The sequence below is a fragment of the Penicillium taxi genome (genome assembly GCF_028828555.1).
Source record: "Penicillium taxi strain IBT 34144 chromosome Unknown utg000003l_segment0_segment0, whole genome shotgun sequence".
NCBI classification, from domain to species: domain Eukaryota; kingdom Fungi; phylum Ascomycota; class Eurotiomycetes; order Eurotiales; family Aspergillaceae; genus Penicillium; species Penicillium taxi.
This window is the reverse complement of record NW_026643205.1, coordinates 2,628,031-2,649,889: the sequence shown is the minus strand read 5'-3', so window position 1 is coordinate 2,649,889 and position 21,859 is coordinate 2,628,031. Positions and strand designations below refer to the sequence as shown.

General features: G+C 46.9%; 8 protein-coding genes across 8 annotated transcripts; 4 read left to right on the top strand and 4 right to left on the bottom strand.

Moving 5' to 3' along the window:
- Window positions 1-1,097: 1,097 nt before the first annotated feature.
- N7495_004437 (uncharacterized protein) lies at window positions 1,098-2,249 on the top strand (the record flags this gene model as incomplete). The annotated part of the gene is made up of 1 exon (XM_057207088.1): window positions 1,098-2,249. One exon carries the CDS (start codon window positions 1,098-1,100, stop codon window positions 2,247-2,249), a length of 1,152 nt encoding a protein of 383 aa, XP_057064768.1.
- Window positions 2,250-3,812: 1,563 nt separating this feature from the next.
- Window positions 3,813-4,323, bottom strand: N7495_004436 (uncharacterized protein; the record flags this gene model as incomplete). Its single annotated transcript, XM_057207087.1, has 2 exons — window positions 3,813-4,154; window positions 4,294-4,323. The coding sequence occupies 2 exons, from the start codon at window positions 4,321-4,323 to the stop codon at window positions 3,813-3,815; spliced, it is 372 nt and encodes a 123-aa protein (XP_057064767.1).
- Window positions 4,324-4,564: 241 nt separating this feature from the next.
- Window positions 4,565-6,160, bottom strand: N7495_004435 (ssDNA-dependent ATPase MGS1; the record flags this gene model as incomplete). The annotated part of the gene is made up of 1 exon (XM_057207086.1): window positions 4,565-6,160. One exon carries the CDS (start codon window positions 6,158-6,160, stop codon window positions 4,565-4,567), a length of 1,596 nt encoding a protein of 531 aa, XP_057064766.1.
- Window positions 6,161-6,560: 400 nt separating this feature from the next.
- Window positions 6,561-8,422, top strand: N7495_004434 (kynurenine--oxoglutarate transaminase; the record flags this gene model as incomplete). The annotated part of the gene is made up of 9 exons (XM_057207085.1): window positions 6,561-6,751; window positions 6,813-6,881; window positions 6,952-7,036; window positions 7,087-7,192; window positions 7,254-7,326; window positions 7,384-7,537; window positions 7,590-7,603; window positions 7,656-8,079; window positions 8,132-8,422. The coding sequence occupies 9 exons, from the start codon at window positions 6,561-6,563 to the stop codon at window positions 8,420-8,422; spliced, it is 1,407 nt and encodes a 468-aa protein (XP_057064765.1).
- Window positions 8,423-9,261: 839 nt separating this feature from the next.
- On the top strand, window positions 9,262-10,839 carry N7495_004433 (uncharacterized protein; the record flags this gene model as incomplete). Its single annotated transcript, XM_057207084.1, has 1 exon — window positions 9,262-10,839. One exon carries the CDS (start codon window positions 9,262-9,264, stop codon window positions 10,837-10,839), a length of 1,578 nt encoding a protein of 525 aa, XP_057064764.1.
- Window positions 10,840-11,326: 487 nt separating this feature from the next.
- N7495_004432 (uncharacterized protein) lies at window positions 11,327-11,839 on the bottom strand (the record flags this gene model as incomplete). The annotated part of the gene is made up of 1 exon (XM_057207083.1): window positions 11,327-11,839. The coding sequence occupies one exon, from the start codon at window positions 11,837-11,839 to the stop codon at window positions 11,327-11,329; it is 513 nt and encodes a 170-aa protein (XP_057064763.1).
- Window positions 11,840-12,916: 1,077 nt separating this feature from the next.
- cdc31 (putative cell division control protein Cdc31) lies at window positions 12,917-13,816 on the top strand (the record flags this gene model as incomplete). Its single annotated transcript, XM_057207082.1, has 2 exons — window positions 12,917-13,186; window positions 13,331-13,816. 2 exons carry the CDS (start codon window positions 12,917-12,919, stop codon window positions 13,814-13,816), a joined length of 756 nt encoding a protein of 251 aa, XP_057064762.1.
- A 427-nt stretch (window positions 13,817-14,243) lies between these two features.
- On the bottom strand, window positions 14,244-18,816 carry admB (uncharacterized protein; the record flags this gene model as incomplete). Its single annotated transcript, XM_057207081.1, has 3 exons — window positions 14,244-16,564; window positions 17,140-18,721; window positions 18,778-18,816. 3 exons carry the CDS (start codon window positions 18,814-18,816, stop codon window positions 14,244-14,246), a joined length of 3,942 nt encoding a protein of 1,313 aa, XP_057064761.1.
- Between the last annotated feature and the right edge of the window lie 3,043 nt (window positions 18,817-21,859).

Below are 21,859 nucleotides of genomic sequence, written 5' to 3'. Positions count from 1 at the left end.
CCTGAACTCTTGTCCTTTTCCTTCCTTTATTTCCTACCTTTACTTTAATCGATCAGGTAGATTCATATTTGATATCTTAACTGTGCAGTAAGTTCAAGGCATTTTAATGATATTTTTGCGACCCATCTCCCACTACTCTCATCTTCTACTCCCGAGATTCCAGCTGTTGTCTTCTATGACATGTACCCTGGGTTCCATCACTCAAATCATGATGAAACGTGTGATGAATACCACAGTAATAGTTCTCATTTGAGCTAAGGAAATTGACAATAATCATATGCTCCCAATCATGCTATCCCCAGCTTTGAATTATTTGTCAGCACTGTCATCTGTATATGCACGGAAGACTCCTGAACATGAACGAAAGTACTGCAGACAGGATTCGCACTCTTATATGGCAATATCAGGATATCTGACTTCACTCGAAGAAGATATAGGCATAGAAGACAAACCTTCACTGGGGAAGACCTTCATGACCTAGTATCAATGGCGAGTCTGGATATGAGGATACTAAATATGGGCAGTCAACAGTCGCATCAACAACAGCAAGCCAGACACTCAACAGTATCGTGAGTTAAATACCTAGGTAAGTAAAGTAGGTCTTCCAGATCATCCCAAACATGCCAGTTCTTCCTCACAGTATTCCCGATTCTGCTCAAGTCCTCATCTTTTTCTGATATCTCATCATATGTTCTCTTTATTGCTTTATAAACTGCATTTGTCATTTTCAACCAAGCTTACACAATTAGAAAGACACTTATGTCCTGCTATGGAAACAAAGGCGGCCCCTTTACCCCTAACAGAGTTCCTTTTGCCGAGCTACAGCCCGCAGGTTAGCATTCATATTCGTAAAACTAAGCTCGTTATGAGCTACTCTAACTTAGCAAGCAGTGCCTCTTCCTCGCCGAGGAATTCTTGCCCCTCCTCTGGCGAGTCTTCCCCAACGTCCTGTCAGTATACCTCCTCGGAAACCACCAGTTCTCCCAATAGCTCTCCCAGCTCGTCCCCCAACGCCTGACCCCCCACCTCACCACACTCGCCATCGTCTTTCTAAATCCCAGAAACACAAGGGTCGAAAGCAGCGTACTCGAGACAGAATGTTAGCTGTCGAGACAAATGACTGGGATGTTAGTGAAACCTCTGTTGAGACTTCTCTTCTCATGAGTACGACTCCTCGTCATCACCCCAACACCCTGCTTCAGGGTCTTCTTTCTCCTATCGCGGAGTCTTCATACTCGAATGCCACAATAAAGTCACCCGTTAAGAAGGTTTTGAATTGGGACTACGGAGGCTTTTTCTACGACCTCAATTACATTGGCTTCAAATGTGCCAAGGAAAACTGTGATAAGCAGTGCGCACAGGGGGATAGCGATACCCGCATCTGTCCCGCTTGTGGGCCTTGCTCTGAGGTACGATACTGCTCAGAGGATCATCTCATCATGGATATCAAGGCTCACTTTGCGAAATGCGGCGAGTATGGCCAGTCCACCTTCATTCACCCTTGTCGAATGAGCACTATTCGGGATGAGCATATTCGGGGACCTCCCATGCTTCCCGCCGAGTTTACGGAGACGGACACTGTTGAGCGCCACCGGCAAGCAGTTTGGTTCAACTGTATGCACCATTATGGGGATTATTTCATCTTTTCAGACCAGTATCATCAGACGGTAGATGCTCTGCAGGGACTTCATTTTGTTCCTCTCTCCGAACTTGCTGTGCTTTTCTCAGGCGAAGAACGGGATCGATTCCGCCGAAGCTTGGCTTTGGCATTCTTGGACGGCGGAAAAGCCCTAGAGCTAGTCGAGTACGTCTACCGCATGATCCGCGATTACTTCCGCAAGGAGGGTAAGTGGAACAGCGAGCTTGAAGGTCAGGTTCACCACCAGTTGGCGTGGGAGTTGGGATACACGCTGAATCCCGCCGAGTTAGGCCTCCGACACGCCTGTGCGAAGGATTGGTTTGGTGCGGAAGGAATTTGCCGCGATGAGATTTGCAAATTTGAGCGAGCCAGCCATGGCTATGACGAGTCCTATGGCGGTTTGCAGAAGGGATGTATCCGAGCTGAATCCAAGAACTGGCTGTTGCGCGCTGCTCGCTTCACCCACCCTTCGGGCTTGTCTATTCAGGCCCGCACCATGGGTGAGGGCTGGGGAAATATGGTTCCGAAAATTGATCGACGTCAATTCCATCGTGGGGAGGGATGGGATGGCTTTGGCTCTGGTCCCATTGAGATGGTGAAGATGGATTAAGGGAGAAGTAGCAAGCAGGTCTTTCCTTGGCAGCCTCGGAGAGAATCCGTTGATGGAATAGCCTAGATTGGAATCTAGATATGTATAATATCAAAAGAAACTTTTATAATTGACCGTTGGTCTCAGTACTTGTGCCTTCAAAGGCAGCTTGTAAAGTCTCTCTTCCAAGCTTCTATCTCTTCTCTCATCTGAATGCCATGTCCTGCGATTGTCCGATAATCAAGGCTATATTTTCCTGTTCAGGCTACCAAGACTGAGATTAGGGCTTCATAACGTCAATCTGATTCCACATGGACATTGTGGATTAAATTCGCAGCAAACTATCTCAGAGTGGCTGGACATCATTTCCAAAAAATCGCCTTCTGATTCGTTCGTGAAAGACCATGGAATAATCATGAAGAAATATTGCCGACATAAACTCTAACACTACACTAAGAATGAATCAACATCTCTTCATTTCTATAGGCGAAAAAATTCCAAAGGAAATTCAGCACGAGCAAAAACATTATCGAGTCCACGGTATGCACTCGACCACTCACCTCGTCCAGAGAGTATATCCTATTGGCTATCGGGTCTTCCAGCAATTCTTTCTCTTCATCCAACCAGTTTTTCTGTGTACGCTTTCTCATTTTTCTGAACATTTCTAGCTCAAAGCTTTTTCCTGCTTTCTTTACGCATTTTGAGGTTATCTATGGACGCTTACAAGCAACAAGAAATGACAGCCAGATTACCAATGACATATACTTTCATGACTTACCTAATACACTCTACAGATGGCTCTTTGAAAATCCTCCTCGAGGGAGTTGCTAGGCAGCATCAGTCTAACCTCACTCTCACTTCAGTTTTACATCATGTGCACCCTCACTTTCACCTTCATTTTACTTCCAAATTCTCAACTTTGCAAGTCTGAGTGCCTAGAACCTCCCACCTGCATGCTATAAACCCCCTCTCTTTTATACTCTCAACCCTTTGAAGCTTCTTCCTTCGACAACCATCTTCACACATCAGCCTTCTTCGACATATTGGGTGATAAGAAGTCAATACATTCCAGCTAATTTCCATCAAATTGGTGATCATGGGCGCACGCACGAGCTACCATGATCCTGAGATGATCGATGGAAAGTTCTACCGGATCCGCTCAAGCTAGGCCCTGCTGAGGACTTGTTCCCGGCTTCAAGTTCCACAAGAAATAGTAGAAGAACCAGACCACGAGAATTTGATATTTATGGTCTATGTTTAACTCGATCTGAAAGCTGAAAAATCCATGTATCGGCTTTGTCTGATGTTAAATATGGCTGTCATGTCCCTTCACATGCATGGAGAGGGGGATCAGGCATGGCCTCCCAATTTATGACTCGTCTTGTGCAAACAACCACTTGATATAAAGTGTACAGCTTACATCAGTGGTGCGGTGGAGAGACAATTGATATCTCGCCAGGAGCCAACTCATGTGTGGTGTGGCAGCAATCAATCTTTATTACAGTTCATCTAACTAACAAATCTATCACAAGCTGTACAGCACGAACTCAGTGAACCCGAAATTGCGCAATTGAAGGGGTGAATTTATGGAGTTAAGGAAGGACTTGGAACTGATGGGAGAGTGGTTACAGCAACAGCTAGCAGTATCCTGATTTGTCCGACAAAGCTATCCTCGTGACCGTGACGGACGTGGAGGCCGATCTCGTAGTCGTGCACCTGGCCGCGCTTGAAGTCGTAGAAGTCAGGGTGGATCACTTGGTTCCGTTCGCATAGCCGTGATGCCAGCTCTCGCACATGGAAGTCGAGGACGCGACCATGGTGGCATTGTTGCCGTGAGAGGTTGTGGTAAAAAGAACCTCCACCACGAAGGTCTCGATAGTCTCCAAGATCTACAACAATATTACCCCCTTCATCCTCTCCACCAACCTATACAAAGCCCAACAGGCAGAGTTAGAGCTTGCTGTCATTTAGCTGGGAAAGGGCATCAAACTGTAAATGGAGCCGATAAGAGAACCATCAAGAAGTCGAGGAAAATTTTTATATTATTGTAAAACTGAAAGGATACGTAGAACATAATCTTTGATTGAGATGTCATTGTAGAGAACCTTGGAAAGAATTTCCAAGGTTAAACGTCCATTTTTATTTTCCTCTTTCCCATCGACATCTCATCTCTAAGCTTAAACTAAAGACGATTTTGAATCGTACTTTGAAATTCATAACTTGTCTAGCACTAAATTCCCACAAGTACTGCAAACATGGAGGTATCATTAATCTAACAATTTTTCCCCAAGATCAGGATAAATGGCAAGAGAGGGGACGCTTTTAGTCGATCTGGATCAAAGGTTTCTTCTTAGATCGGGATCTCGCTCTGCGCCCAAATCCAAGTCCTCTAAGAAACTGCGCCCAAGAAGCTGGTCTGGGAGATATTCTTGCTTGACCTTACCATCCACATAATTCGGATTGTATTTGTATTCCTTACCGTAACCCAATTCCTTCATTAACTTTGTTGGGGCATTTCTGAGATGAACAGGAATGGGCAAGCCAGCCACACCCGGTTCGTTCAACGCAGCAAAAGCGTTATTAAGGCCCCGGTATGCGCGCGTACTCTTTTTCGACAGGGTCATGGCAACAGTGGCGTGGGCCAAATTAATGCGGGCTTCGGGGAGTCCGATCTTTTCAACGGCCGTATGTGTAGATATAGCCAGTGTCAGCATAGTATTGTCCGCTAGGCCGATGTCCTCGGAAGCAACGACAATCAGTCGGCGAGCGATAAAAAGGGGATCTTCACCAGACTGGATCATGCGGGCAAGGTAGTATAGTGATGCATCCGCATCACCTCCGCGAATAGATTTGTGGAACGCGGATATTGTGTCATAATGTTGATCGCCAGCACGATCATAGACGAGGGTTTTGGTCAATGATTTCTTGAGGTCTTCTTTAGACATTCCCTGTCTTTTAGAGAGATCCATGGCCAGTTCTAGGAGATTGAGAGAGGTGCGAGCATCCCCATCCGCAAATTTGGCGAGGTATTGAATCAACTCGTCATCCACTAAGCTGGAAGGAGAGTACTTTGGGCCTTCCACTTTCAAGGCCCGTTGGAGAATAGCCCCAATATCTTCATCTGTAAGCTTTGCTAGAGTGAACGTTCGGCATCGAGACAGAAGTGCATTCTGCACCTTGAAGGATGGATTCTCAGTGGTGGCGCCAATAAGAGTCACCTGACCGCTTTCAACTGGTCCGAGAAAAACATCTTGTTGTGTTTTAGAGAATCTATGAATCTCATCACAGAAAATAATTGTCTTTCTTCCTGTAAGACCAAGTTCACTGCGAGCTTCGGCGAAGATCTTCTTGCACTCCGCTATCCCAGAGCTTGTGCTGTTGATCTCCACGAATCGACTCCCGACCATTGATGATATGACCCGAGCAATAGTTGTCTTTCCAGTTCCAGCATGGCCCCACAATATCATACTCGGTACTCGATCTTGTTCAATCAGTCCACGAAGAATACCAGTAGGACCGACAAGCTCCTGACCGCATACCTCGTCGAGAGTCTTGGGTCGCATTCTCTCAGGCAAGGGGGCTGCTTTATGGAAAGAGTTGACCTTAGGGCGTTTCGCTGCTCTTGGCTCTGTTGAGTCCCCATTTGATTGTTTAGCACTAGATGAGGGCTCGAAAGGGCTCGATGCTATTGGTCTCTTGTTGTTGAGCGGACGTGGCGTAGTAATATTCTGTGGGAATTCCCTCTTTATATTTGCTTGCGCCGAAGCTTTGCGGGCTGAGGCTGATTGAAAGATGCTCGGTACAGCTGTTTGAGCTGATAACTCTCCGGGAGAAGATGATGGCTCTTCCACAAAGCTTTGACATTCTGAATCGATATGGTCGTTAATCTTTGATTGTGAGACGGACTTCCCACATATGGGACAGGAGACCATGATGGCTGTATTAGACTAAATAGTAAAACTTTTGAGAAATTGACAAGTAACTTGATTGATCCGACGCGTCGCGATCTGCTTATGTAAAGTGAAAATACGCCTTGGTGCCTTAAAAGGGTACGATAAGACGAACTAATCAGATGCCATTATGGAGAAAATGCATGTACTAGAGCTGTCGATCATTTGTGATCTGATGATTTGTTGTTGATTTTATTCATAGTTGAATAGAATTCTCAATATCTCCGTCGCTGTCGGATAGCGTCATTATAAGCTTGTACCTCCGATGTCAACTAAAGTTTATTGAAAGGGAAATAATAATCCGCAGCCGGAACACGGAGCACGTCATTGGCAGCCGTCAAATAACCCCTCTGAAACTACATGTTTCCCCGCACACTCTATTATGACTTCTACTGAATTTCTTCCTAGAGTCTGTACCTTTGTGAATTTTGCTCGAGTCCGGCCTAATCCTGCATCTTCAATTTTTTCTTCTCAACGACTCTCTAGATTTGGCAGGGCAATGTCCGCAACAATCGCACAGTCGGACCCATTTCGGCCAGCTAACAGAGTAGCTGGTCAGCGACAGGATGTTTGGTATGTCGCTGAAGACCACACCCTAGACCTTGTTAGAGCTTTTTCACTCATTGATTTATAGGTCCATTATTAACGAGGCAGCCGCTGCTTCACCCATTCAGCCAATTGTGAATATGGGCCAAGGGTTCTTGTGAGTCAGCCTATCAAGGAGTCGAAATTGACCTAGTAATTGGAGACTTACATTATCTTGCCTTTCACAGTGGCTATAACCCTCCCCAGTTTGCAATTGATGCTGCTAAGGCTGCGCTCGATCGAGTGGAGTGCAACCAGTACTCGCCGACGAAGGTACCATTTGGACAGATTCCCTTGATGAATCCCTAGCTCACACTATGCAGGGCCGGCCTACTCTCAAGAAGGCTCTTGCGGACGCATATTCGCCCCACTTTGGCCGAACATTGAACCCCGATACCGAGATCTCGATTACCACCGGAGCGAATGAGGGTGAGATTCAAAAGGAAGCTTGAATATTATGATGTGGGCTAAATATGAAGCATTGAATTAGGAATGCTGAGTGCATTCATGGGCTTTATTGAGCCTGGTGATGAGGTTATCATCTTCGAGCCGTTCTTTGACCAGTCAGTTTTCCATCTTGGTGATTGTCACATTGCGAGTGGGGCTAATATTTGGAGTAGATATATCAGCAATATCGAGATGCCTGGCGGTGTCATTCGATATGTCCCTCTTCACCCTCCCAAGGATGGTGCTACGAGGACCTCTCCTGCTTCTGAGTGGGTTATTGATTTCCAGGAGCTAGAGAACACCATCAACTCCAAGACTAAGATGATTGTAAGCACATTCAGAATGCATATTCAGAAGCCGGTTTCTAACTGTTTGATAGGTCTTGAACACACCGTAAGAAAACACTTCAAATTCGAAGAAATCACCACTGATTTATCTGTTGTAGTCACAACCCCGTTGGCAAGGTTTTCTCACGCGATGAACTTGAAAAGATCGGAGCTCTGGCCGTGAAGCACAATCTGATTATCCTATCTGATGAAGTTTATGACCGTCTTTACTACGTTCCTTTCACCCGAATTGCCACTCTGTCTCCAGAGCTGTACGAGCGCACCCTCACAGTCGGCTCTGCTGGCAAGGCCTTCTACGCTACCGGATGGCGTGTCGGTTACCTGATCGGACCCGAGCACTTGATCAAGTATGTCGCAGGTGCACACACTCGAATCTGCTACAGCAGTGTCTCTCCCCTCCAGGAGGCTGCCGCTGTTGCATTCGATAAGGCAGACAAGGTTGGATTCTGGGACGAAAGTCGAAACGAAATGCAGCAGAAGATGAAGCGATTCTGTGCAGTCTTTGAGGAGCTTGGCATTCCGGTAAGTCAAAAATTTTGATCTTTTTTTTCGTCAGTGCTAACTGGCTTATCAGTATTCCGACCCCGAAGGTGGATACTTCGTGTTGGCCAATATGACCTCCGTTCAACTCCCAGCGGACTATCCCTTCCCGCCCCATGTTGCCAGTCGTCCTCGCGACTTTAAGCTTGCCTGGTTCCTTATCCAGGAGGTCGGTGTGGCCGCCATTCCTCCGACTGAGTTCTACACTGAAGAAAACGCTCACATTGCTGAGCACTATCTCCGTTTTGCTGTGTGCAAGAATGATGATGTCCTGGAGGACGCGAAGACGAGATTGAGGGGTCTGAAGAAGTATATCACTCAGTGAAAGTGATTATTACTTCGTGTGTCGCGTATAGATTCTTTGGTATACACTGTTATTTGTTACTGAGACTATCAACCTAGGGCTTCAAATGGAATGTTTGTCAAATAAATCTCTATCCATCCTCTTGTCCTGTTGTGTATCTCAATCGCATTTATTTTTAGATCCTTAGCCACCTTTCTAAACTGCTCTCAGCTGGGTTCGGATTGAAACTGGCTTTGCAATTATGACGCTTATAATATCCCTCTTAGACTGGACTAAGTCTAAATTAAGCCTCGGCCCATCCCGCTTCATCCAGAGTTGGTAATCGTCCCTGCCAAAGTAAACCTTATTGCACTAATTGCTCTCTTTCCTATCTGAGCATACATTCGCTTTGGTCCACATTCTACCCCGGGTGGTGACCAGATACTCGCGCTCACGTCCGAATCTTGACTGAGCTTATCTCTTCCTTTGTTGACTGAATAACATTACCTGCCACCCTTCGATATCTCTCTTTCAGCCACCATGGACGGCCAAGGTGGTCTATTCACTCAGTATACTGAGCATCGACCGTCCGACGTCGATCCCTTTCTCTTTGATCTTAAGCATTCCCTGGCTGATAGGCCCATGTATTCGGTATACTTGACCTCAGGGTCCCAATCCTACTCTTCCAAAGAGAGCTAACACTTCTTCTCCAGCCCCGGCCCAGACACCCCGAAGTCGCATCCTTCCTGGATTATGAGGCCTTGTCCGTTGATTTGCCTCAACCTTCAATCGAGAGCGAACAAACAGATATTTTCGAAATCCTTCCGCCCTTTTGCCAGCTCCATTTTCCTGCACCAGACTTCGTTGAATGGGAAAGACATATGCAGAGTCAAGTAACCCAGGATATCTGGAGCTCCAGCGATGCATCAACCTCCTCACTTGGTCGGCTTCTTGGGCGCCGTCGACGTTCAGATTCGGTATCTCCTCCGGATAACATACCTGAACATCCTCCATGTAAACGACACGCCGGTCCCCATGATTTTCCTTCATCCGCCAACAATGAACATACGTCAACCCTCATTAATGGAATACTCACAGGGCAGCAGCCTCGCGACGAGAGAGTGGCTTCCATGGAACATTTCTTTGGTGTTGACCCTTTTATTTCGGAAGACCCAACGAATAAAACCCGCTATCGAGAAAGGAAATTGCGGTCACAGTTGGATATTGAGCAACGAAAAAACGACATTCGACACTTAAAAGAGTTTGGCGGTGCGTGTCTGTGGTGTCACCGAAGCAAGAAGAAATGCGGTGCTGTCTACCCTTGTCCATCATGTGTCCACCACAACCGCAAGTGCATTCGGAACTCGGGCGAACTGTCCCTAGCATCGCTTTTGGTTGAACCTACAAAGGACTCTTCATGGGCAGCCTTTGGTCTTCCTCTACAAGCGGCACTTGATAGATTTCAGGAAATGGGAGACCGAGCTTTTCATAGAAGGGAGTTCTTCAATGCTGTGATCCACTTCGGTCAGCGAAATGCTTCATTGCTCGACAAGTGGAATATTGAACTAGCCCACGATGACTTGGATTTATCGCAGCTATCTAAGGTCCAAATCAGCACTGCTCTTTTTCAGTTGGCCAAGAAAACCAAACCTCATTTCCACTGCTCGGGGCTTGCACAACTTGAAAATAAATATGCATACCATCCTCTTGTTAATGCTGCATTGAAAATGGCGAGACTCGTGATGACTATTGGTGGTCTGGCGAAATCTCAAGTTCATGCACGCGTATCCGACCTTGATCAAGGACAAGTGGTGGTGTTTTTGATTTTTCATGTCTGCTTTCTCGACTTGACGTATATGTCCAACCAGTTTGCCAATGACCTTTGCTCGGTACTACGCAAAAAGCAGTCACAAGATATGTGCAGATTTAATATACATCGAACAAGCAGCCACAAGGATCTAAACCCTGTCTGGGTGGCCATTGCTATTTACTTCCGCGTCGTCAGTGGCTGCTTGGACTTACAAAGGACTCAAGTGATAGCAGGTCTATTTGGCCAACTGGAAGAGCCCTTGATGAATCTTCGCAGTACTCTGTTGAACACTGTCAAAGTTGTCAACATCCATAAAAATGCCAGTCTCAAGTCCATGGCCAGGCACATTCTCAAGACCCAGATTCCTGAGCTTCCAACTAATCATCATATTTTCGACTTGGCTTTATCACTTGTGCCCACTGACTCTGAGGATACTATTGCATCCGCCAATCTCATACCAGACCCATTCGCCGAAGACCAATACGATCTGAACACCTTCCTGCATGGATTTACAGAGCTTCATGTCCGGCCAGAGGTTGCGCAATCTGTTCGTACACTAGTTCATAGTGCACCTCCCGAAGTCTCAGCGCTAAAACCAACGTCAATCCCTTTCTTAGCGCCGAAAATTCCGCCTACACCGGCTCCCTAGGCCAGTAGAAGAGCATGACATGTATGATCTTGTCCTTGAACCGCTGTCAACCAATGTTTTCACTGTGTTTGAAATATAATGCCACATTGACTTGGTGGGACTGGGCTGAAGTTGTTCAAGATCATCCGGAGTGCCTTCCAAGTACCACTTTGACAAACTGTCACTACTGTCCCTGTTTCTTGTCTGTTGTTTCTTCTCTGTAGTTCCTACTCCTTGCTACCCTTGTGAACATACTCGACTCTTTCTGCGATCGTTTGTACCTTTCCGAGGTTGTACAGATATATTTACCATGGACGGGATACAGCCCTGGAAATTGAAGTTTTGTTTTATGGTACGGTAGATAGTCTTTGCTTCTGTCCAGTTTTCCGTTCTTATACGTTTGCTTGCTTTATCATTTCAATGGATGTCATCTTTAGTATTAATGCATTCCCTATCCCAACTCCCTCCAGTCCGTAATTTTTTTATCCTTTATTAGACACTATTAGGCTCATGATCGTCGCACAACAACCGCAGTTTCATACGGCGTCAACCCAGCATCCAAAACCTCAACCCAAAAAGAAGAGTTCAAAAAACAAGGCTCATAATCAGGCCAATCGACCTTAGGACCAAGCCAAACGATCAGCTCAACATGACCCCCATATAAATCAATATACTTCGAGATTAACTTCGGATCACGCGGGTACACAAACATCCACGCTTTAGCCTGTTTAGCATAGGAGGATAACCCCCAACCCCCGCCAACAACATGCATAGCCTCCTCGTCGATATATCGATTGATGCTCGAGTCTACCTCGACACCCTGTACAGAGATATTCTTGTCACTAAATGCGATCAACCCTTCCAATAGGCCGGACCCACTGCCCACTGATAGAGTGAATCCAGGGCATTGGGGAAGTATCGAGCATAGGATTTTGATGAATGTTGTGGATATACCAAAGCAGCAATCTGGGAATCTTTTTGGTGATTCAGATAGTTGGGCTGATATTTCTGATAGAGACATGTTCACGTTCTCCCTGAAGACTCAAAAGAGCTTGAATTCTTCAAATATTGAGTGGTTCAATGGTTTTGGGCTCAAATGGCTTGTTTGAAATGTTATGGCACATTTGGGGCGGTGGGTGTAATGGATTCACCGCCAAAAGCTAGATTATTCTGCCATGTCCGTCAGTATTCATCCAACACCTTTTACTATAACATGAACTTCGAATTTGAACGCATGGTGTCACCAACAGGGTCATAGGTGGAGACCAAGCCAGCAAATTCACAGCGAGGTCATCGCCGTGTTAGTCTCTACGACCTACCCCGCCCACCTTCAAGTGCATAGATTTTCCCACTTTTCTTTTTCTTTCTTCATCATCTATATATGCATGGGTCTTTAGTACACCAGTGAGGAGAAATCTGAGGCTACTATTGCTGACTGAAATTTATCAGTTATATCTACCTGGCTGTCTTCACGGTGGCCAGGCAATTTTTTAACCAAAATTGTGATCCTATCACTCTTGACCTGTGTCTAATCTTTTCATTGCTTGGTAGCCCTTGTTGGCTGCAGGTAGAGAAGAGAGGTTTGCAGGTGTGATACTTTTGAAATTATCACGACATGATGGGTAGCCTAGCGCATCGTCGTCTAGTGTATGCATACGTAGTGATGTATCGGTTTGTTACCTAGAATCTGAAGTTCAGAAAGCCTGAGAAGTAATACCTGTGTATGCTAGAATACTTAGTAGGTAAACCTGGAAGCCTTCGAGCCCAATGATTAAATGTCCCTGTCAAGTTTGCAAATTCAAGTTAAAATATTGGCATTTTATGGCAAGAAAAATACGATGACACTAAATACCTCCTTCTCGCGAGTCCAAATAAATGAAGTTGTCAAAAAACCTTGGAATTACTGTAAAGGGAAAAAAATCCTCCCAGTCTTAAGGCCAAGTCCCGCGTTCCGTCGCGTCAGGAATCTCACTCCCCAACAACAAGTTTCACGTTTCGAATTGCACATCTACATCCCACATCCCAAACCCACCAGAATAATTCCAAGTATACGCTATACATCAAACCTCAGATCAAGACCCCTACAACCTTTGCAGCCATGGCCTCGGGCCAGCCATTTGGGTCGCGCTCCTACGCCGGCACCAAGCTGCCTGACCGTTCAACCAACCCCAACGCCATGCCATTCAGCACCTCAGCTTTCTCCCGCCACCGGGCTCTAGGAGCTAGTGCACCTAATGAGTTCGCTGGCGAAGGTCATCAGGGCCAGCAGAATGCTGTACCTACCGCGACGCAGTCTCATGGGCCGGCGCAGGATACGAACCCGTTGAATCGATTGACGGAGGAACAGAGGGAGGAGATTAATGAAGCTGTAAGAAACTCAACTCCTTCCATACCATTGCACATTTCAATCTTGCGTTTTCGAGATGTTTGGCGAAAGAAACGGGCGTAAATCACCTCAAGAAAAGAACGCGGAAAAAAAACTATAATCGATGCTCATCCCCTCTCTTCACAGTTCACCCTCTTCGACCTCGACCGCGACCGCCACCTAGACTACCACGAACTACGCGTCGCCTTCCGCGCTCTCGGCTTCACTCTCTCAAAACAAGAACTAATCTCCCTCCTAACAACATACGGAGTACCGCGCCCACAAGTGCAACAGCAACAACAACAGCAACCAAGCCAAGCACCCAGCAAGGCGAACACAGGCCCAAACCCGCAACACCCATCTAACCTCCTCATGCCTCTATCCTCCTTCCAAGCCGTGACAGCGCTGAAGATTCTAGAGCGGGATCCGCGGGACGAGATCCTGCGTGCCTTCGAGCTATTCGACGAAGGCGGCAAGGGATTTATCGGACTTGATGATCTGAGACGTGTTGCTCGCGAGCTTGGAGAGACGGGACTTGAGGAGGAGGAGTTGAGGGCTATGATTGAGGAGTTTGACCTTGAGGGAGTTGGCGGTGTTACGCGTGAGGCGTTCGTGGGAATCTGCTGGCAGTGATAGCCTATAGCCTATCGCTATCTATACCTTCCAGTAAGATATCTAATTCAGCATTGGGAGGCAGGCTTTTGTTGATTTTTGTCCGCCCGAGTCATGTTGGTGTTTCTTTTTTGGCTTTTGTTGATTTCTGTCGGGTGTTTGTTTGGGATGAGTTTACATCAGTTTGCAACCATTGAAAAGAATAGCTGTTCTGTGAGCTCGACTTACGGTCCTATATTTACAACTGGATTCTGTACATCTACGAAGCCTGGCTGGAGGGTGTAGATTAAATAACGTATTGTCAAAAAGGTACCACGTGCTATTTCGTAAAGCGCGAGAAACGTAGTAGTCGCCAACATTTGATGGCAATGCTGAAGAAGCCTAAATATCACCATTTATAAACCCCAAGAAACGTCCCATGAAAAGAAAAGAAAAGAACAGAAATATACTAAGTATACCGCGGGGGTGGTGACCACGGTGGTGGTGGCTGCCGTGGATATTCATTATTATAGCCATGCCACTGATTCGGAGGTCCAGGCGGGGGATGAGGACCCTGGGTATAAACGGGACCAGGAGCGTAACGACCCATAACAGGAGCTGGCATAGACACCTTGCGACCTGATCTACACCGATTGAAGATACAGAAGAGCAAGGCAAGCACGATGAGACTTCCTACACCGACGCAGATGCCGATGACGAGCTTCTTGTGTTGATTTACCCAGCCGCCGACGGAGGAGCCCTCGCATTGTCCATTATTGCATTTGCCTCCTGATTCACAGGGGGTTCCGTCGAGGTAGTTTTGGTTCAGCTCGATGCAGGTTGTTGTGCCGTACTGCTGCGCTACTTGCGGGGAGCCGCACACTAGACTGCATGAGGGCGCGTTGGTGTTGTCACAGGCCCAGGTGTCGTTGCTGTTTAGTAATGAGCCCATCACGGTTCGGCATTGATAGTCTCGGCTGGTGCACTGGCCGCTGGCGCAGGTTAGTCCTGACGATGAGCCGCAGGAGTTTCCGTCGTCCTTGTACTTGTCATCCGGACAGGCGCTGGATGTACCGGTGCATGTCTCTGCGATATCGCAGTCGCCCGTACTGGCACGACATACGGTGGTGGATGACGAGTATTGGCATTCACTACAGCAGCTGTCGTTGGAGTCGTCGCACACAGCGTTGTTCTTGAACTTGCACGTCGTTGCGTCGCAACAGCTGTTGTCGCCGCAGCCTTCTTCGCCGCCGCAGTCGCAGTCTTCGCCGGACTCGACGATGCCGTTGCCGCAGGTGCTGCCTGTGATTGTTACGACGCCGCGGTTGTCCGAGAGACAGGTGGATTTGATGCTGTTGCGACCGATGGCGGAGCAGATGTTGCCGATGGTGCACGCGGAGAAGGTGGTCATGGATGACTCTGAGTAGGGATTCATGATGTATTTGGCGTTTGCATCGCACGTCGATGATGTTAGAGGGCAGCACTGGGACGAGGCATCGAGCCCCTCGTTACAGGTGTCGGTATCGCAATCATGGACTGCTCCAAAGGTGTGTCCTGACTCGTGGGCAAAGATTTGCCAAGCAGTTCCCTGGTTGCCAACCACCACATTTGCTCCCGAGACAGAGCTATCCCCGTCACTGGTGACGCTGTTGGTACATAGCTGTCCCATCCAGGAAACACCAACCTCAGAATCGGTAGGGCAGCCCGTCATGAGAGTCCAGTATGCGTTACTATCCTTGTTATCGGCACGCCATTTCGAGAACTCATTCAAACGCCATGTAATGTTTCCTTCGCTGCAGCCGATGTTCCATGGGAGAGCTGCGCTGGCAGTGGAGGGACAAGATGGTTCGTTGACGGTGAGATTGCGCAGGCCAATCGAGACATTGAAAGACTCCTCGTAGAGATTGGACGCGGTGTTGACCAGGTTGATGACCCAGTCCTTTGCCGCAGCCTTGGGAGTCGAGTTGGTGGATTTGAAATAATTGGTCATTTCACAATCTGTGGCCACTCCAATCAACGCTACCTTTTTCGTCTTGGGACATCCTGTGCTGTCTCCAATCGTGGCTTTCAGATTCACTCCGCCCGTATTGCCCGAGACACTGCCAACATCGGATTGCCGCTTGCTCAGCCCAAACAGCGAGTTCAACGGGGTGATGCCCCATTGACTGTCTGCCGATTCAACCTCCACTCCAAAGGGGAAGATCGAGTTTGTCAAGTTGGAATTGTAGTCGAGAGTGTCCGCGACGCAACCAGACGCTTTGGTCAGCGACCGCTTCTTCAAATCGGGATGCATGCGAATCATGTCGGAGTCACGGTAGACCAGCATATAATCGTCATCCCGACGTTCAATACCGATATCGATCGGGCGCTTCTTAGCCAAATACGTAGACTGCAGCTCGATGTGGTGTTTTTCGTTGCCCAGGCTAAACGCGCCTTCAAATAGCGGGTCTGCCCCATCCCTTCTCACGCTGACTCTTGCCCAGCCGGCGGGCGTCCATCTCCCCTGGCCAGAGCCGACCAGCGCGCGACCCCGGAAGACTTTGTGTTCATGTCGGAGAAAAGGTTCGCCGTGAGTGACAGCTCCGTCGGCGTCAATGTACTGCACGTAAGCATCGTCGGCCAAGATATCGTGATTCGGCTCTAGTTCTAGCTTGATGCGAGTGTCGTCTCTGTGTAGATTGAAAGTAAGGTCGAAATGGGAGAGGTAGTCTATTTGGTGTGATGGAGTGCGAATATTTGCATTATCGATCGGTGTGATTTGGCGAATAGCTTCGGATGCTTGAGATCGCGCTGCGAACCAGTCAGGGTTCACGTCCAATAAGCCGCATAGAGAGTATTAATACCTTGAGATTGAATAAAAAGTCCCGATACCGCAGTCAACAAGGGTATCAAACTCTTTGAGAACCTCATATCTCAAGAGTCAAGACTAAATCTTGTCTAAGATTGAGGAACCAAAGACTGAAAAAAGTATCTCAGGGTCTTGGGTGAAAGAGGAAATATCCAAGACCAAAGAACGAAGGCCCACTGTGGTAAGTAAATTATCCACTATGGAGCACAGCCCCTTTTTCTCTCTTCCTCTGGAGTCAAATATGGAGAAGTAAGAAAAAGGATGAATCATGATCGATCCAGCTCTTCAACGCCAAGGAGAGAGAGTCTTGGCGACAACTGAAACATCTATTTGACTTGTTGTACGATTCTGCCCAGATGGCGAACGCGTATGCCTAGCCTTGGTGGTCAGTGGTTTGTTACTCAAATGATTCTTGTCTAACTAATTGAAACTAATCTTGTGGTTTCTTATCGTGACGTATGATATTGCTCATGGACTAATCTAGCATAGTGAGGGACCGCTACTCCACAGATCCTACATTCAATACTCAACACATCTTCATCGTCTTCCTCTCCATCATCCCACTCTTCAACGTCAGATATCTGTACAGGATCTGCTGTCTCTGCCAAGTCGGCATTTGGCTGGGGAGCTTGGAGCTGCGCCACCTGGACCCTCCAGTTCCGTACCGTTTCCTGCTGTCGAAACATCTTGCCAATGTCTCGCCCGCTACTTTGCTTGTGGTCGCCCGCCGTCTCCATTAAATTTGTAACAGCCACATTCATCAGTCCGAGATCCCAGCCCTTATCAGGGTGAAGCTTTCGGAACATGCCGAGGAGGTGGTCCTGCACAAGCCGTTCGGCCAGGGCATCTATGTTCTCATCGTTGAAAATGAACGTGGGCAATGACTCAGACCGTGAAATTCTATTAGCGTTGTATGTTCGTAGTCCATCTGTTTCGGGTGGGTTTCGAGGCCGGGTCGAGAGTCGTAAGGTGCGTGGATGAGCCAGCCAGCGTGATGTAGATGTAGATGTTGGAGATGAGTCCTCGCTCTTTTCCAGTAGATCGGTTCGCATTCGCCGGATCAAACTTCTGGCTAGAACTACCAGTTCGCGACGTACAATCTCGACATTGGTGAAATGTCCACGTTTATACGAGTCCTCGATGCTGATCTGCGTGGGCAAGTCTCGCCCTTCAAGCACCTCCGAATTGTCCACTCCATGTAGAATGTTCCACACTCGCATGCCGATCCCTCGTGGTGAACCAGGCCCACCGAGAGTTTTCTCCATCAATGCCGGACCCATACCGGGAAATAGGCGGACATCACGCACTGTAACCTTCCTGTCCTCCGAGTTATGCCCTGTTACCCGGAGCCTCAGCTTCTGCGCAAGCCGTGATCCAATCCCTGGTATTTGACGGATCTCATAGCTATCCAGAAACTTGGTAACATTGCTGCTCTCAGTGCCGTCGTGGGCAACATAAGGCGGGAGAAGAGTGGTCTGGTTATTAGGTTTATGGACGCTTCCCACCAATTTAGCTAACAACTTAGACGTAGATACTCCGCCAGTCGCCGTAAACCCCTTCTCACTCTCTAACCGGCTCCGCAAATGGCCTATCAAATGTGAGCCAATAAGCAGTTTCATATCGAGTGAAAAAGAATCCCGTGGTACAAATTCCTCCACATCTAGGTACGTAGAGCCACAAAACCGGGTAGCGTCGTAGGCAAAGCCAGCAGTTAAATCGTTTCGATCCAAGTAGAAATACGAATGAACAAGGTCATTCTGGTTCAAGAGTTCAGCGTTGAACTCAACCATATCAGTGGCATCGAGAGAAAGCTCATCAAAGCCCAGTCTCTCGACGCGTCCACCCCAGATGAAACCGCGGATGAACAGGTAAAGCTCTTTAGATGCATCCCGGAACTTGGTCAGATCCTCGCCGAGGACTATCACCACGTCGGGACATATAAGCTTCGCGTCTTTAATTAGCTGCAGCTTGTGCAGGCCGCGCCGACGGGCCTCATAGTTACAGGTCACTACTATCTGCTTCTGCTGCACAGCTAGTGGCACTGATTTGAGGGCTGGGTTTTCCAATTCAAAGACAGAGGCATAGAAGCAGTCATAGTCCTGATAGTGACATAGCGTCAGTGTGGTATCACGTGGGACTGGGTGGAATGCCGTACGAGGTGAAGGATGATTCGACGGTCATTGCGCGGAGTCATGAGCCCTGATCCGAAGATGATAGATCTGAGATCTATCTAAGAAGTCTCCATAGATCTTAGATCTTAGATCTTGGATAATGATTGAATCTGTGTTTATGATAAAGTGGCGCAAATCAAGGATCTTGACTCAGATTATGGCTGATCAATGTGGCGGTGTCATTGGCTGAGTCAGCACAGATCATGGCCTAGTTAGTTAACTAGACTATTTACAGAGTACGGGGTATATCATTTGAATTAACCAAAATCTGCTTTAATCAAAATTAAAAATTATTCAGCGTATTCACGAGGGCTGATTACTCAAACTTGAAATCTATGCAAATATGATCCATATATTGACTTAGTCCAAGGTTTCACGCCCGTCCTGCTTATAGTTGACAACGACAGAAGGCTGATGAATGACTCCGCCCCAAATTCTACGACACAAGGATTCAATCCCCGAGTGCCCAGCCCTATTAGCGTTTAATTAGGCTGTTACGAATAACCTAGGCATCAGCAGTAACCAGTTTATTAAACATTTTACAAACACAAGGCTGAACAATACATCAAACAGCCAGCGTGTTGTGTCCCAAACACATGACTCGCAACGTCATGCTCAGAATAATTGACGTTATCCGTGTTTCTGCATAAATTTCAGATAAATTAGTAGGGGCATAAGATGCGACACTGCAATAGATAGGTTTCTGTCACAAATTGTGAAGAAACCGCCTTGCGGCTCTGCCAGGTGTGCCTTGGAACTGAAAAATGAGCACATGGTGGAGTTGTTGGAGACATGCGTACGCCCATATCATGAGACAGGTCATGGCGCAGTATACGGACCCTCTTGGCTACACCGTTATACCCACACGAGTTCACCGTTCAAGTATAGAAACCCCACATTGCACTATATACTTACTGTTCACCGCTGTTATCCTATTGTTAGTCATGATATGGTCCCGAAGGATTGTCAAAGTTGTTTAAACATAAGACGAGTTATGAATTTCATCCAATCAGACCATCGCTGATGGGTAAGTGGAGATCAACTGTCAAATTAAATATGAACTATTAATATAGTGGCCAATCACCTCCACAACTAGCGATCCATATCCCAAGGCTTTTCCGTCCCACTAGCGTATGGAAGAAGTCAATTGAGTCCGGGGCTTGAACCAATGTTATGATGCGTTACGCAATCCTTGTTCTTTTCATATTTCTTTGAAGCTGAAAGGGCGATCCAAGCACCGACACTAACCATCAGCCACTCAGCTCTCGCTACTACTCCGCAAGTCCCCGGTAACTAAACAGAGCAACTTGGAATAGATTATACCGCTTCTACCACCGTTCATCTGCAAGACCATAATTAAATTAAGTCCATGTATGTATAGGCTACTTTACGCCTTTAAAACTTTCATATTCGCGCTTGATTAATTCAAGATGAACATTCCATACAGGTATTTAGTGGGGCGTACTTCGCATTGCGCCAAAACAAGCCTGCCGGGCTACTATCCTAACCATCCATTCGTCTACCAATTACGCAGTGTTTAAAAAGGGCTAGGAACTGTTTGGCTACTAAAGTAAGTTGATCACGATCATACACGCCGGACCACATGGCTCAAAAGTAGAGTTCTTCAGAAAAAGAGTTGTATATGATAATAAAAAATAATGCACATGTTTTATTCGTTTGTCTTTAAATTACATGATTGGCCCTCCAATGCTATAGTGGACTTCGTCTTATATGTGGGATCTTCTGTCATTTGAGCTTTTCTGGATTAATTAGTTCTAAGTTCTCCGCGGCATCTTGAAAGGCACGACAGAAGATTGCACCAGAAGTCGCACACGATATTCAAGCATCTTTCTCGCGTTTTACCTTCACGCCACAAAGTGGATCTGGACCTAGTCTGCGGAGGCCTTGGAACGCTATTTACGTCGACATATCCGATGGTACTTCATGGGGATCTTTCTGAAATGAACATTCTTTTGGATCCCGGCACCGGCCACATTACTGGTGTAATCGACTGGGCTGACAGTATCTGTCTATTTGGGATTTCTCTATAGGGTCTCGAAAATATCCTAGTATCTATAAACCATAAGGGTGGCAATATCGACCCGATCACGATGCGCTCCGACTTGAATTCCGGCACACATTCAACAACGCTGTTAGAGAAATTTCAGATGACGACAGAAAGACAATCCGGACTGCAAAGATGGCTGGCTTGTATCTCCGGCATGGATTCGATTGGGAAAGGGGAATGCGAGAACCTGTCAAGGAATGCACTGTAGATGGTGCATATCTTGATGCTTTTTGTGCAACAGATTGCTAGACAGTCAGCATAAAGCCCCCATCTTCCGAGCCATATGGACCTGGGGGGTGACATGATGATTAGGATAGACGCTCTGCTCTATAAAGATTTTCCATCGCCAGGAAAATATATTATCAATCTAGTTTTAAAATCTACAAGGAATGATTCACAATCTGAGCAATATAAATTATCATTGAAAATTGCCATTACTCGGAATTACGTTTTTGATTGACAGAGCATATATATATGAATGCTGGTACTGTAGCCTGGAGGGAAAGTGAACTAATCTCGTGTTGATGTATTATACGTGATTTACGTTATTGCAAGTAGCCAGGGGCTGTGCTCCACGTGGCCCTACGTATTACTGCAAGGTAACTACTAACTTACTCCGTAGATTACACTAGGCTACTGCTCGACACGAAGCCAACCTCTATTTATGAGACCAGCACAGTAATACAGTCTGCTAATACCTACGGAGTAGTTAACCCTGAAATAGAATACATAGGTATCAAGTACTTCTTCAACGTCTTGCATTACTTGAAACTTTTGATATCAAATTGTTTCCGATGCTAAACCGCTTCCTGACGTTAAGTGTTGTGGATTCATCCATAAATTCTCCTAAAAAGAGACCACGGCAATTTTTCAACGGCTATTTATAAAGGCGAAAGAGTGCGCAAGAGGTGGCAAGTCGGGCTCGAGTCAGATGAGGTTGTAGAAGGGGCGGTCAAGATAATCTCGAATATTGAATCCGTTGATCGTTGTAGATCATG